Source organism: Tarenaya hassleriana, unplaced genomic scaffold (genome assembly GCF_000463585.1).
Source record: "Tarenaya hassleriana unplaced genomic scaffold, ASM46358v1 Cleome8, whole genome shotgun sequence".
Lineage (NCBI taxonomy): Eukaryota > Viridiplantae > Streptophyta > Magnoliopsida > Brassicales > Cleomaceae > Tarenaya > Tarenaya hassleriana.
Window position 1 is genome coordinate 88,773 of NW_010970490.1, and position 13,669 is coordinate 102,441.

Below are 13,669 nucleotides of genomic sequence, written 5' to 3' on the forward strand. Positions count from 1 at the left end.
CTTTTCGATAGGGATCCTACGAAATTTTCCCCAACACAACTTACAATTTCAAACTTCGTAAGATTTCGTATTCGCCGAAAATATAGGGGTCAGTTTGAAATGAATCGTCAAAAGCGGGGTCGTCTTGTAATTGCCTAAACCGATGCAGCCTTTGCGAAGAACCTGGTTTACGAGAGCAGGAAAAGCAGCAGAGACAGCGATTGACGGGGAAGACATGGAAGAAGCAGAGATCCTTGAACTCTACGAACTGTCATACATGGATCTTGTGCTCTTGTCTCATCCTGAAAAGGCTTTGTCTTCGTCTTCCCCCGGAGACCGAAAGAAGCATCAATTGATCTCGAGAGACGTATTGGAAGCCCTAGGCCCAACCGGCCCAGGCCTTCTCTGCATCACCGGCGTCCCTCGCGCTGCCGTCCTCCGCCACCGACTCCTCCCGCTTGCTCGGAAACTTGCTCTTCTCGACCCTGACACGAGGAAACGCATTCTCAAGGTTTAATTTCTCCTCTGCTAGACATTCCCTATGATAGAATGCTGCGTTTTGATGTAGTTACTGGTGCTGCAACTGTGTGATCGAAGTGATTATGGTAGTTTCCTGGGTTTCGTATTTCATATGTTCATGTCTTGAGTTGTCGGGTTGCTCTTCTGTTCCCCTGATAATGTTCGTTCATTCTATTGAATTGAATAAAGGAGCATCACCTGGGGAGTGATGTTCCTCTGAAGAACCCGGACAGAAATGTGTCGTCATTTTCAGCGCAGCTCAAGTATGCGCAGAGTTCTGACAAATTCTGCCATGAGGTTTCGACAAACCCTGATTTGCAGGAGGATGAGTTCACGAATCTGGAAGGTGCGTTTAAGGAGTTAGGATTTTGCATGATGGAAATGGGGTTGTGTATAGCTCGTGTATGCGATGGGGAGATTGGGGGAAGAGAGCTTGAGGACAGCTTGCTGGAGTCCTGCACTGCGAAAGGGCGTCTCATACATTACCACTCAGCTGCCGATAAACTTCTTCTTCGAGATGCATTGAGGAGAACTCGATCGATGAGACAGAAGATGTCCAGAAAGCATGAGGGGATTTACTTGGACCTGTGGCAACAGTGGCATTACGATTATGGGATCTTTACAGTGCTCACGGATCCTATGTTTCTTTCATCTTCGTCCTTGTCTAAAGCAGGGGCAGTTCAATGCGGCCACACATACCTGAAGATCTATCATCCAAGCGAGAACAAGGTCTACCTGGTGAAGTCTCCTCCTCCGGACAGTTTTATAGTTCAGGTCGGAGAATCTGCCGATGTTTTATCCAAGGGGAAGCTACGGTCAACCCTTCACTGCGTCTGTAGACCAGAGAAGCTGGATCATGTTAGCCGGGAAACCTTTGCTGTGTTCCTGCAGCCCTCATGGAGCAAAACCTTCTCCTATTCCGATTATGTGATGGATCATATAAAGTTGGACTCTCAGCTAAAAGCGTCGGATTTGCGTCGGGAGATACAGAAAATTGTGCCACCGCTCTCATCTCGTTTGAAAGACGGAATGACATTTGCCGAGTTTGCTCGCCAAACTACGAAGCAGTACTACGGCGGCAGTGGCTTGCAATCTAGTAAGTGACAGTGCCAACTGCTGTAAACACAATCTTTTCGTTTTAGCACTTTGGAAATCAGTCTAATCTGTAAGTTTTCCATCACCCACACGTTACCTTCCTTTACCACTAGATTCTTCTGAAAACATGCCTTCCTTTACCACTAGATTCTTCTGAAAACATGTTTCTATTGATTTTGTTATTAAAACAGCATAATGCAGACGAGGTTGGCCGTGAAGAGCTCCGTACGATTTGGAATACTTCCAAGATTAGAAGATAAGACGGCGCACTCGGACCAACCAAAAAGCCAAGCCTCCAATGCTTTAAACGTGTCAATATGTATATCTTGATGGATCGATTTTTGTATATACATTGGAGGATGTATTCGGCAAATAAAAGTAGTTATAATATATTGGAATACGAAACTACGACTTTCTTATAAGCCGATTATTTATAACATTATTGTGGATGTGTTAATTAATCAAATAAAATTTTAGGGTTTTCGTGATCTAGTGCCAAAAACATTAATAAGATTAATATTTCCGCGTTTTGCATGAATGAATTTAAGTGGAAAAATAGTAGTAGAACACAAACACCACCCTACAGGCATAGAAACACGTCTCCTTGATAATGATCCTTTGTTTCGTTACTTCTTATATAACTTAATATATTTATATACAATTCTTATAGAAAGATTAATGATTACGTATTTGCCATGGCTGAATACTAACGTTATTACGCCGTCTCTCTGGTTTATTGTTTACCCTTTTCATCACGTGACAATATAATACGAGTGTGGAAACTTTATAAATTAAAACAGAGGCAACTCTCGAGAGACACGGAAACACACACAAAGATAAAGAGAGATAGAATGGGCGAGGAGAGTGAGAGGTTGGGGTCTTCGGCATTCGAGCCAGGCAGCCTCCCGACCACGGTGATAAAGGCAGATCCGTCGCGGGAAGACCCAGTCTCGCCACCGAAGCCGGTGATGATCGTTGCTCCGACGGTCGCCGGAACTTACCCCGTCGTCTTCTTCTTCCACGGCTTCTATCTCCGCAACTACTTCTACTCCGATGTCCTTTCCCACGTCGCTTCTCATGGTTTCATTCTCGTCGCTCCCCAGGTGTGTGTTTTATTTCTTTCCTTTTTCCTCTTAAAAAAGGCAAAACAGAAAACAGACTATAACGACGTCGCAGCTGTGCAAGCTGTTGCCGCCGGGAGGGCAGGTGGAAGTGGATGATGCCGGAAAAGTGATAAACTGGGCGCCCAAGTACCTTAAGAGTCTGCTCCCGGGGTCGGTGAAGCCGAGCGGCGAAGACACCTCCCTCGTCGGCCACAGTCGCGGCGGTAAAACCGCGTTTGCGGTTGCGTTAGGGCACGCCAGCACTCTGGACCCGTCCACAAAGTTCTCGGCCCTTGTGGGAATCGATCCGGTGGCTGGAAGCAACGTGTGCATGAGGACACAGCCGCATATACTGACCTACGAACCGGAGTCGTTCGAGCTGGACATGCCGGTGGCGGTGGTGGGGACGGGATTGGGCCCACTCTGGAAGACAAAGCCGCCGTCGCCGCCGTGTGCGCCGGACGGAGTGAACCACAAGGAGTTCTTCAACGAGTGCAGGCCAACACGTGCGCATTTCGTGGCGGCGGATTACGGACACATGGATATGTTGGACGATGATCTGGAGGGTGCGGTGGGGTATCTGGCAGGTTGTTTGTGCAAGAAGGGGAAGCTGGACAAGAGCGGTATGAGGAGATTCGTAGGGGGGATAGTGGTGGCGTTCTTGAAGTACAGTGTGTTTGGGGACAAGTCGGAGATCAATAGCATCGTTAAGGATCCTTCCCTTTCTCCGGCGAGGATCGATCCTCCCCCTCAGTTCCACGAAGCTTCCTCTTTCGTTTGAGTGCTTGTCTTCCAGTTTGTAACCCGATGCCGTTGCTCTTCTTAATTAGTTGAATATGAACGTTTTATCACACAAACAATGTTCAAGAGCACACACTTTCCATGATTTGATCGAATCGGTAAATCAGGCGGGGGTTTGCAAGTATGATAAAGGCGTGAGAGGAAGAGAGAGCTGTGTGTTTTGTGAAGAATCTTGAGGGGTGGGCCAATTCATGCCGACATTAAAACCTATGATTTGTTCGTTGGCAGACTGGTCCCCCTTCCCTCTCTACGTCCGAATGGCCATAGTTTTCATGGGATTGAGAAATGTCTCGAGTGTGACAAGGAGAATATGTTGTCACGTGAAACTCTTGTATTGTTGCATAACATCATCCTAAAAATTCAGATTTCACGACAGCATTTACTGTAGAGACTTTATAGCTGCGTTCAAACAACAGACCGCATTCAAAACGAAAACGGATTACACAGCCACCAGGTAATGCGCGCGCATGCTCCATATGTATTTCATAGTGTGTATGAATCAGGAACTCCGTACATATGTATTCACAAGGGACAGTTGCGATGGCAGAGGCAGTGTCGAGAAATGGAATTCGGGCATGCTCCATAATCAGCACCTTCGCCTTTGCAGACGTCGTTGCATACTTTCTCCCCCAAGCTGTTGTACCAACAGTTATAGTTTGGCAGGTTCCTGCTTTCCCATTCCTCGCACCCCTCTCCCATCCCTGTTTTTTTGTACATCAAAACTTGTCGGTAAATGAAATTTCACAATCTAGAGCATGAAGAAACCAAAGCTTAATTTGCTTACTCGTGGAAGCTAGCAAGAGGACGAGGACGACAGAGAAGCACAAGGAGCTGAGGGTCTTCGCCATTTGCTTCGGTTTCTCCTCCAATTCTCTCTCTCTCGAGTGTGTAATATATTCGAGCGCATTCGTCGTTTTGTGTTAAAGAAAAAGGAAAGATGAATCAAAATCACAACCCCTTGATTTAGGGGATTCTCTTGTTTATCTTCATTGTCGTTTGTGCATAAACTAGCATTTCCGTCATTTTCTGAAGCTCTGTCGTTTTTAGAAAGTCAATTATGTGACGTTGATCTTTGGATGACTTGCTGCTGTTGCGTATGTATGATATATATATAGTATTAATTTCAAAGCCCGAGGCCCTTTGGACTGAGAATGGGCTGAAGAAAAGCCCCCTTTTTTTTTTACGGCAGCGGCGGTGACATGATAGTATGATAGAGAAGGCAATGCTCCCCCACCAACCCAAGTGATGATGCGATTAGATGCTGCGCTTTGACAGAGAGACATTCAATTGATGCATCATAGGCCGTACGAGAAGAAAGCCACTGCAGAGAGACATTCAGATGATTTGAAAAAGCAGGAGCTCGTGCGTGCATTTTGAAACCCAAAACCCACCAGAGGCGATGTTCGATGCCTAACCAAAGGTTGCGTCCTGGAGTCAAAATGTGAACTGTTGAAGGGGTAAGACGCCTGTGTTGGGCCTTAAGGGCCCATTGGTGGAAAAAGTGAATCCTCCGAATAATAGAGAGGCTTCGGTCACTTAATTGAAACGAGGCGTTTCAACATGTTAGGGTTTTGCTTGTCTCTCTTTGAGAGCCGGAGTGCCCGATCCCTTAGCCCCGGGCCCTAGTGACCCGGTGGAAAGAGACGTAAGACCTCCCGAATCCTCGGTTTCCCGAGCTGGAGTTTGTGGGCTCCCCTCATCAGCAACCCCCCATGTAGATGGATCATCCTCTAGTGTGTCCCCTAACCCTAAGATCTCTAAGCTAATGGACATCTTCTCCTTCCATAAGGAGAAGTCTCCCTTGCCGTCGAACTTCTCGACGTCAAGGCCGCGATACAGAGGGGCAGACATCACTAAGGAATACCTAATCTCTAACCCGAGGATGCACTAGACCTACCCAGAACGAAACTAACCTGGGAATGACTAACCCGACCCTAGGAGCTCCTAAACCAGACCTAAGGAGCAAGACCGATCCTAAGAGGACCTAAACCTAGGTATTTTTCAACCTATCAGACCTAATAGACTCTAAAACCTGCCTACCTAAGACCTGATTACGTCTAATCAGACCTACCCCAAGGCTAACACTGACCTAACCAACCTAGATCAGACCTAAACTGAGTCTATTCTGTCCTCCTAAGTCCTAATCAGACCTAAGCCAACCCAATATTGACTTACCTACCCCTGATCAGACTTGAATTAACCTAATCAGATCTAAACTAAGTCTAAACCGACCTAATTAAATCTGATCAGACCTTATCTAGCCTAATACCGACTTCTAACTCACCTAGTTCAGCCAAATCCTCCTATTCAGGCCTAACCGGACAGAATTACCGGACTCTATGACTGAGGATAGGTTACCAAAGTCTACCGCAGATCTAATCTGCCTTTTACCTAGGATAGATCGACCTATACAGATCCTAAATACCCTATACCAGACAGAATGCCCTAAGAACCGGACTCTATCTGACCCAATCGAACCAATCAGACCTAAAACCGACCAATTTAAGACCTAATCAGACACTCCTGACCCTAAACCGACCAATCTAGACCTGTTCTAATCGATACAGACCCTAAACCAGACAAACCCAGCCCTATTTGGACAAATCAGACCCTAATCAGACCTAAACCGGCCCAATCCCAATCTAAATTGACCTAAACCGGACTCTATTGTCCTAAACCGGTCCTAGATTGACCTAAACCGGTCTGGGTTATCCCGAACCGGACCTAAATTGACTCGAACCGGTCTGAACCGGTCCAATTGACCCCAAACCGGACCTGAACCGGTCCAATTGACCTGAACCGATCCGGTTTTCCTAACCCGGTCAGCTGTTGACCAGAAATTGGTCAACGTTTGACCTAACCCGACTAAACCGGTTCGATTTTGAATCGAGCCCGGTCCAATTAGACAATTCCGATTTAACCGGCTAAACCGGATTAAACCAGAAAACCCTAATTTCGGAAGCGTAGCCGCCGAGTTAACCCGGTCAACTCGGACGTTGACTCACCCGTTTCCCGACTCAGTCGCGACTCAGAACGAGTCACGGCCGAAAACTGCCGGAAAACACCGGTTCTTCACCGGTTTTCCCTCCCCAACCTAGATCTAGCCCAGAACTAGGCAAAAACTCACCTCTTCGGAGTCTAAACTCGACTGATTCACTCAGATCGAGTTAGATCCGGGAAACCTTACCTCTCTCCGCCGACGATCTGAACTTTTCCGCTGGTTTCGAACGCCGATCTACACTGAGACGGCCTCGACTGCCTTGTTTCTTTCACCTGAAACACTCACGCACCAGATCAGAAAGTTCAGACCAAAGACCGACGTACCTTGACTCACCTCGGCTTCGACTTGACCGCCGAATCCACCGAACCTCGCCTCGACCAGGCCTCTGATACCACTTGTAGAGAAATCGGCCCGACGAGTTCCTCACAGAACACTCCGATCTGAACCTCTCGTGTGCAAGAAAAGAAAGAGAGATGCGAGACAGCGATGTACGAGTTCGGTACCGAGCTCTAACGCTCGGTGCCTACGTCTCGGGAAGAGGGAACCGCTATTTGCTAGGTACAACCGCCGGAGTTCCGATCGAAATCGGCACCGACACACGGAGGACGAAAATCGCCACCGCAAGAGAGAGAAACCTAAAAGCAACCAAAATGCCAAGTCTGTGCGAGAAAGACGCAAACCCTGCCCTTTACAAAGTTCCCAAAAATACCCCTGAAGCCTTCTGCTTCAGTCCGAGACTTCGAAAGCCTCCGTTTCTCCCAGCGGGTTTTGACGAAGACCTGGCTTCTACAATATTGATATTGAGTATTTACAAGTGAATTTAGATAGAATGTCACTTTACCATCAATTTGGCAAAAAAAAATACTAAAAAAAGGGAATGTATAAATTAGCATAGGTAATGCTAAATCAATATTATATAAAACAAGTGGGCAATCGAGTCATTCTCAAATAAGCGTATACTTGTAAATGCTTATTCATTTGCATAAAAAGGCATTTTCTAAAACAGAGTGTATTGTATATATGTTGCAAAGGAATACATATATATACATATATATAGGGAAATCGAGTCATTCTGAACGCATTTGAAAGGGATGGAGAGTCAAGGAAGCTGGCGTCTTTTAAGCTCCACGCCGAGTAAAATCGTAACACGGTCGCTATCAAATACGAGGGAAAATAGATCATTTTACACGTTTTATATTGCCATATGCACATCTAAAGCTAATGAACTACACATATAGATATATGTATTTGTATGTGTATTTGCTGTTTAAGAAATAAATGGTTTCAATGATATGGAAGAAAGTATAAGTATATCTCTAAGAGCAATTCACGTGTAAATTCATAGCAGAAGCCTCCCGTTTAGACCTAGATCAGGGTGTGAGATAAGCATTAACTTTTTATTTTTCTGGTAAAATAAAAATTCACGAGATCTTTGATATATATAAGACGATGCGAGGATATTTTCTTCTTCTGTAATATATATGCATGTGTGTGTGTGTGTGTGTTATAGTTATGAGAGAGAATAATTGAAGGGGCTTATGGCATGTTTGCTTCACGCAAACAGCTTAACGAGAGAGAGAGAGAGAGAGAGAGAGAGGGAGAGAGAGAGAGAGAGAGAGAGAGAGAGAGTTTGTTTGGGCTTTGTCGCGTGGCTTTAAAGGCTCTCCTTCCATATTTCCCCACTTCCTTGTTCTTACCAAACCCTAACTCTTCTCCATACCTATTCCCTAATTCCTCCCTTCTTCGATGTATTAACAATCTCAACAAAAGGAGAAAAGAAATCAAAACCCTAATAACGTTTTGACATCTTGACCGGTTTGTTCAGTCGGTTTCCACTCATGAGCGGCGGTGAAGGAAGCGGCAGTGGCGCCGGAGGAAACGGGCCATGCGGTGCATGCAAGTTCCTAAGGAGGAAATGCGTCCCCGGCTGCATATTCGCACCGCACTTCGACCACGAGGAAGGAGCCACTTACTTCTCAGCGGTCCACAAGGTCTTTGGTGCGAGCAACGTCTCCAAGTTACTTGGTCAAATCCCTTTGCACAAGCGGTCCGACGCGGTCACGACCATCTGCTACGAGGCTCACGCCCGGCTCAGTGACCCTGTTTATGGCTGCTTCACCCAAATCTTCGCCCTACAACAGCAGGTACACTAAATATATTCTCCTGATTTACAATGATCACAGCGACAAATTCTGTTGTTTTGATAAAATTTGAATGGTGACTACTGATACTGAATCGATTTATCATCATCAGTGTATATTCTTGTATTTATGCATATCATCCGTTCGGACAAATCATTAGAAACGGCTGTCTTGGATCATCTTTCTGTGGGGGTTCGGCGTTCTGTTTGGTCCATCATAACAATATTTGAAGGGCGGTTTTGAAACTTTAGTCGTAGGCAAATCGCATGGAGTTTTGCTGGTTTCCCGGAGATAGGCGTCGGTTTCAATTGCTGTCTTGACACGTTACCATTATACATTAATTAATTATTTCCCCCCCTTTTTGCATGGTTACAAAATTAATCGAGCGATTTAACACGATGATTGTTAATTGTGTATATATTGGTAGTTTTTAAGGTATACACCAATATCGACATTAGAGTTAGTTGTGTAGACATGATAAGAATTAAGAATAATGGATGTCATCATAACAATAATAATGGCATGGATTAATCTCAATATGGTCAATAAATTCAATGTGAGCATATGGGATGCAGTCCAAGTTTTAGATCCCTTTTACATGTATTATTTTAATATTTTGTCACTATATATTCCTTCACGAAAGTATAAATCCTCTGACAAAGGATTTGCGCAAGTGTTCAAACTCTCCATTTTTTGACCAAGTTTTTGTGATTTGACAATACATAAATGGCAAGAGGTCAAATGTTTGTATTTCTGGAAAAAATGGGTGTATATAAATATTCATAATTTCACAAAGAAAAATATATTAGTAGCTGTTCATATAATAAATTTTTTAAAAATGAGAAACCGCAGCATATTTTCTTCGTTAAATATGGACACTTGCACAAATAAAGAAAATAATATTTGATTTTTTAAAATAAAAACGAACAATGATTGATTACCTTACCAAAAAACCATTTAATTAATTTCAGGTTTGTTAATTTTCCATATATCGGCACCAATTTAAATTGCATGTCTTTTTCAACCCACATTTTTTTGCTAATCTATTCACGTTCATACACATTTTGTTCGCAGCATTTAATTGCACACGTTATGTAATAATGTGTATTTTTTTAAAAAACTTTGTATACACAGGTGGTGAATCTACAGACGGAACTTTCTCACTTACAAGCCCATTTGGCAACATTAGAGCCGCCGCCGCCACCGCCGCGTCCTCCCCCGGCTGTGGTTCCTCCACCGCTTCTGATCTCCGACTTGCCGGAGAACTCAGGCTCACCACAACCGTACGATCTGTCATCCTCTTTTGACCCGACGGCTCTGAGGACTCCGTCGTCGTCATGGGCCAACATGCAACGGAGACTCGTCGACCCACGTCAACAATACGGTGCCATATTGTCGTCATCATCGGGAAATGAGCTTCAAACATTGGCTCATGAGCTCTTTCATCGACACGTGTCTCCATCTCCGCCACCGCCGGGCACCGGCGGCTCGCCCCCTCGCTCTATTTCTAGATGAGATATCTTCCTTTTGTTATTACGAACATACACTCTCTCTCTCTCTATATATATATATTCAATGCTATTAATTTCCTTGGAGAAGAGTATTAATTTAAATTATATATAACGTATTCACATTGCATTATTAAGTTTACTATATATTCGTCGTCTATAACTCTGCACGTGTTTATAATGCACCTTTTTTTTTTTAATCGGACATCATTGGCCTCACGTTTCTTACAGAATCTCGCCGTACTCTTTAATTACTCAGTTATGTTTTTTGTCTTTGGGTCACGTCTCCACTAGGTTTGAGCCCATTACTCACATTCTTATTTAACGGCCTTTTTGGGCTTAAGCTATTACCGGCCCGTAAACGTTGTCCTTCACGGCTTTTACGATACGACGGCGTTTGGAAGCACCAAGAAAAAAAACCAGGCGATATATCATTGTATTTTTTTTTGGAAATAATTAATAAACAAATGAATCGTATTTACCCAAGATATTAAAAAATAAGACAACGTTTTTGTACAGGCAATACAGCTATACAACTCTTCGTTTTTTTAATTTCAAAAATTAATTTTAAAAGTTGGGCGGACGTCGTACGTAGTAAGTAATCATTTTTTTATGCATTTTAAATTCAATAAATTTTAATTATAAACTTGTAAGAAAGCGCATAAGCACTCCCCCTTATGTTGGAGCTCGCAGCCTCTCTCTATCAGTTAAATATCTTTATACGGTGGAGATCATCACCACAATTGTTTTTTTTCTTGTATCGATGGTACTTTGCATATGCATCTCCATATACAAAATCATGCTAATCATAGATACTTTATTATAGTATATTTATGAGATTTAGCCCTTTTATTCATTTCTCCCCCATATCATTTCTTTATAGTTCTCGAATCTTTGTTGTTACGCCATTACTTTCCCAGCGAATTCCGTTATATCCATCTATCTATATATAAAATCACATAATAAATATAGATTATGTACGTACCGTCAGAATATTAAAAAAAATATTATTGATTAAACGAAAACCTAAACAAGACTTTGACATTAGAAGGCCTAGGGGCCTTTAGTATCTGTGTTTGATTTCAACGACAGGAAATTTAGTAGTGCGTGAATTCTAGTTAAGCGACTAAGCTTGCCATTAATTAAGCGCTATATATATATATATATATATATATAATCTTCATTAAAATATACACATCGATTAGTTTAGTTTGATCAGTTAATTGGTATATAATTACGCGATTAAATTTGTGTCTTGCATTGTTGCGTGTGCGTTGATGTTGGAGGAACCGTTGACATTAATTTTGAAACCAAATTCTCGAGGCTTAGGTTCATTTGAAAAGGAAAACGAAGGTAGCTCCAAATCTTTCGTTGTCAATCACATGACAACATCTTCTTTGGTCGGCTATTCTCAAATTGTTACCTTTATTTTCCCTATTTTTTGCATTTTTTTAGGGTTGCGACCCTGGTAATGAAAGGGGGGAAAGGAAGGATGGAGAAAACTACACAGGGTTGTGTTTTTATTTAAGATTTCCAACGATTACAGTTGTCGGCCGGATAGAAATGAAATGACGATTTTCCGATATAGTATACTGTGTGAGAGGTTATGAAACGGCGTGCAAGTTTCAGAAGAACGAGGTAAACTTCGCATGCGAAAACCCACAAACAAAAAACACAGAAACATAGAAAACAAAGAGAAAGAGATGAAGATAAAGTTATCTTTGATTAATTACTCTTTTTTTTGGGTAATATTTGCCCCCAAAAGGGATTAATTACTATCTTTGATTAATCAAAGATTAATTACTCTTTGTGGTCCGTAATTGATAAATTTTCATTCAAATAATCTCTCAGATCTAGAAGGATGGCTGAAACTTCGATGTTGGAAGAAGACTTCAGCCAAAAACATCTATATGCTGTTCCTTTTTAGTAAAAAAAAAAACTAGTTTTAAATTTGATTAGTATGGCATATATGATATATTTATTAATTTGTTAGGGCAGAAAAAGACAAGGAGGTTTGGTTGGTATGCTTATTAAATGGTGAAGATTCCACCAACCTCATTAATGATATAGACATATAATATATTATAATGCGACATTATATAATGTCATCATCTTGCGCTAATTAAAGGGGATGGCTATACGTGGTTTGTGTCTCTTCGAGATATTAAAAAAATGGGTTAAATTTGATAACAATATGGACCTTAACCCAAAGCTCCTTTTCCTACGCGCTTTCAATTATTTTTATTGTTTAACCTAGATTTAATTAGCATTAGTTATTTGACTTCTATTTAGATCAAAAAACGCATCGAGCTATGCGACTTTAATCCACCTTTTATCACCTTGCTTTATTTTATCTAATCCGTCCTTATCCTCAACGCACATAACTTTATTTTTATAATTGGTATAATAATCTCGATCGACGCCTATCGATACATGAGAGCTTATAAAGATCCATATATGGATATAACAATTAATCTTAATTAATCGATCTCTCGTGTATATATATAGCGTTTTTTTGACGTCCCAATGATTTGATGGATTTCTATGTGGAACGATTTGGTGGACACTAGAACTCAGACACCACTAACCATATTTTGTTCAGCCCATAAATAAAGTACAACTAAGTGACCTTTTCATACAGAATATAATCAGCGTAACGTCCAAATGTGTAGTGGTGACAACATGTCGTACGTTACACATAGAATTTAGGGCAGGGTTTTGATGATAACGATGCATGGAGAGGCAGGGGCTTGTGCGTGCATAAGCATGCATTAGATGCAGAGCAGAGGGGTGCATGGGTTTCAGAGCCACATGCCCTCTACTAATTGGTTCCACCTAACACAAGTGATTGAAGACAAAAGCGGTAGTCATGTCCGATGTCTGCCACGCAAGTGCATAGAACCGGACGGGTCGGGTCGGGTCGGGTGGTGGGTGGGTGGGTGAGTGTCAGCGAGATCCGCGGTGGATGGGGGGAGCTGGAGAATGTGGCGATGAATCACGCCCCACACGTCTTGGTTTCTCAGTCAACCTACACTCTCTCTTCTTCCTATGTGGTCAAACCCCCCAAGGCTCCAACTCATTATATATATACATATATATATATATATATATATAATACGTGTGTAATTTAAAGCAAGAGAACACAAATGGGCGACGAGAGTTGTGTATGATTTGACGTGTGGTGTCCAAAATGTACTTTAGGAAGACAAACAAGTAGATGGGGAAAATTTGACAAGACATACTTACATTTGGTTTATAAGATCTTTTTGTCAGCATTTGGTGCTTTCTTTTTTTTTTAAATAAAAAAAAGTGAAAATAAAATAAATCACCGGCGTTGGAATATTCCGTGACGTGAAAGCCACCTCTGTCTGTTTTTTTTTTTTGGTGAGAAAAAAATTCAGACGAGAGAGAGAGGAGAGAGGAGAGAGGAGAGACTGTCAGCTATGGGCCTCGCTGGCAATCGATGACGTGAAAAGCATCGCAACGGGGAAGCGACATATATCCAACGGCCAACCACGCCCC

The 13,669-nt window shown here is 42.5% G+C and overlaps 3 protein-coding genes and 1 long non-coding RNA gene across 6 annotated transcripts; 3 read left to right on the top strand and 1 right to left on the bottom strand.

The window, feature by feature from the left end:
* The first annotated feature begins 45 nt into the window (after positions 1–45).
* On the top strand, positions 46–2,001 carry LOC104801985. Of its 3 annotated transcripts, none has more exons than XM_010525381.2 (3): positions 46–490; positions 688–1,663; positions 1,785–2,001. In XM_010525381.2, the coding sequence occupies exons 1-2, from the start codon at positions 143–145 to the stop codon at positions 1,600–1,602; spliced, it is 1,263 nt and encodes a 420-aa protein (XP_010523683.1). In that variant the 5' UTR covers positions 46–142; the 3' UTR covers positions 1,603–1,663; positions 1,785–2,001. The 3 variants fall into 3 exon arrangements, with proteins under 3 accessions (XP_010523683.1, XP_010523684.1, XP_010523685.1); XM_010525382.2 differs by having other exon boundaries at positions 688–1,594; XM_010525383.2 differs by having other exon boundaries at positions 820–1,663.
* Positions 2,002–2,312: 311 nt separating this feature from the next.
* LOC104801988 (chlorophyllase-1) lies at positions 2,313–3,756 on the top strand. The gene is made up of 2 exons (XM_010525386.2): positions 2,313–2,696; positions 2,770–3,756. Exons 1-2 carry the CDS (start codon positions 2,445–2,447, stop codon positions 3,475–3,477), a joined length of 960 nt encoding a protein of 319 aa, XP_010523688.1. The 5' UTR covers positions 2,313–2,444; the 3' UTR covers positions 3,478–3,756.
* Positions 3,757–3,808: 52 nt separating this feature from the next.
* LOC104801989 lies at positions 3,809–4,993 on the bottom strand. Its single transcript, XR_769968.1, has 2 exons — positions 4,282–4,993; positions 3,809–4,198 (listed from the first exon to the last, which is right to left on the bottom strand). It is a non-coding gene; the product is annotated as an uncharacterized LOC104801989 (long non-coding RNA).
* A 3,123-nt stretch (positions 4,994–8,116) lies between these two features.
* LOC104801990 (LOB domain-containing protein 18-like) lies at positions 8,117–10,232 on the top strand. The gene is made up of 2 exons (XM_010525387.2): positions 8,117–8,642; positions 9,774–10,232. Exons 1-2 carry the CDS (start codon positions 8,337–8,339, stop codon positions 10,152–10,154), a joined length of 687 nt encoding a protein of 228 aa, XP_010523689.1. The 5' UTR covers positions 8,117–8,336; the 3' UTR covers positions 10,155–10,232.
* Positions 10,233–13,669: the final 3,437 nt, after the last annotated feature.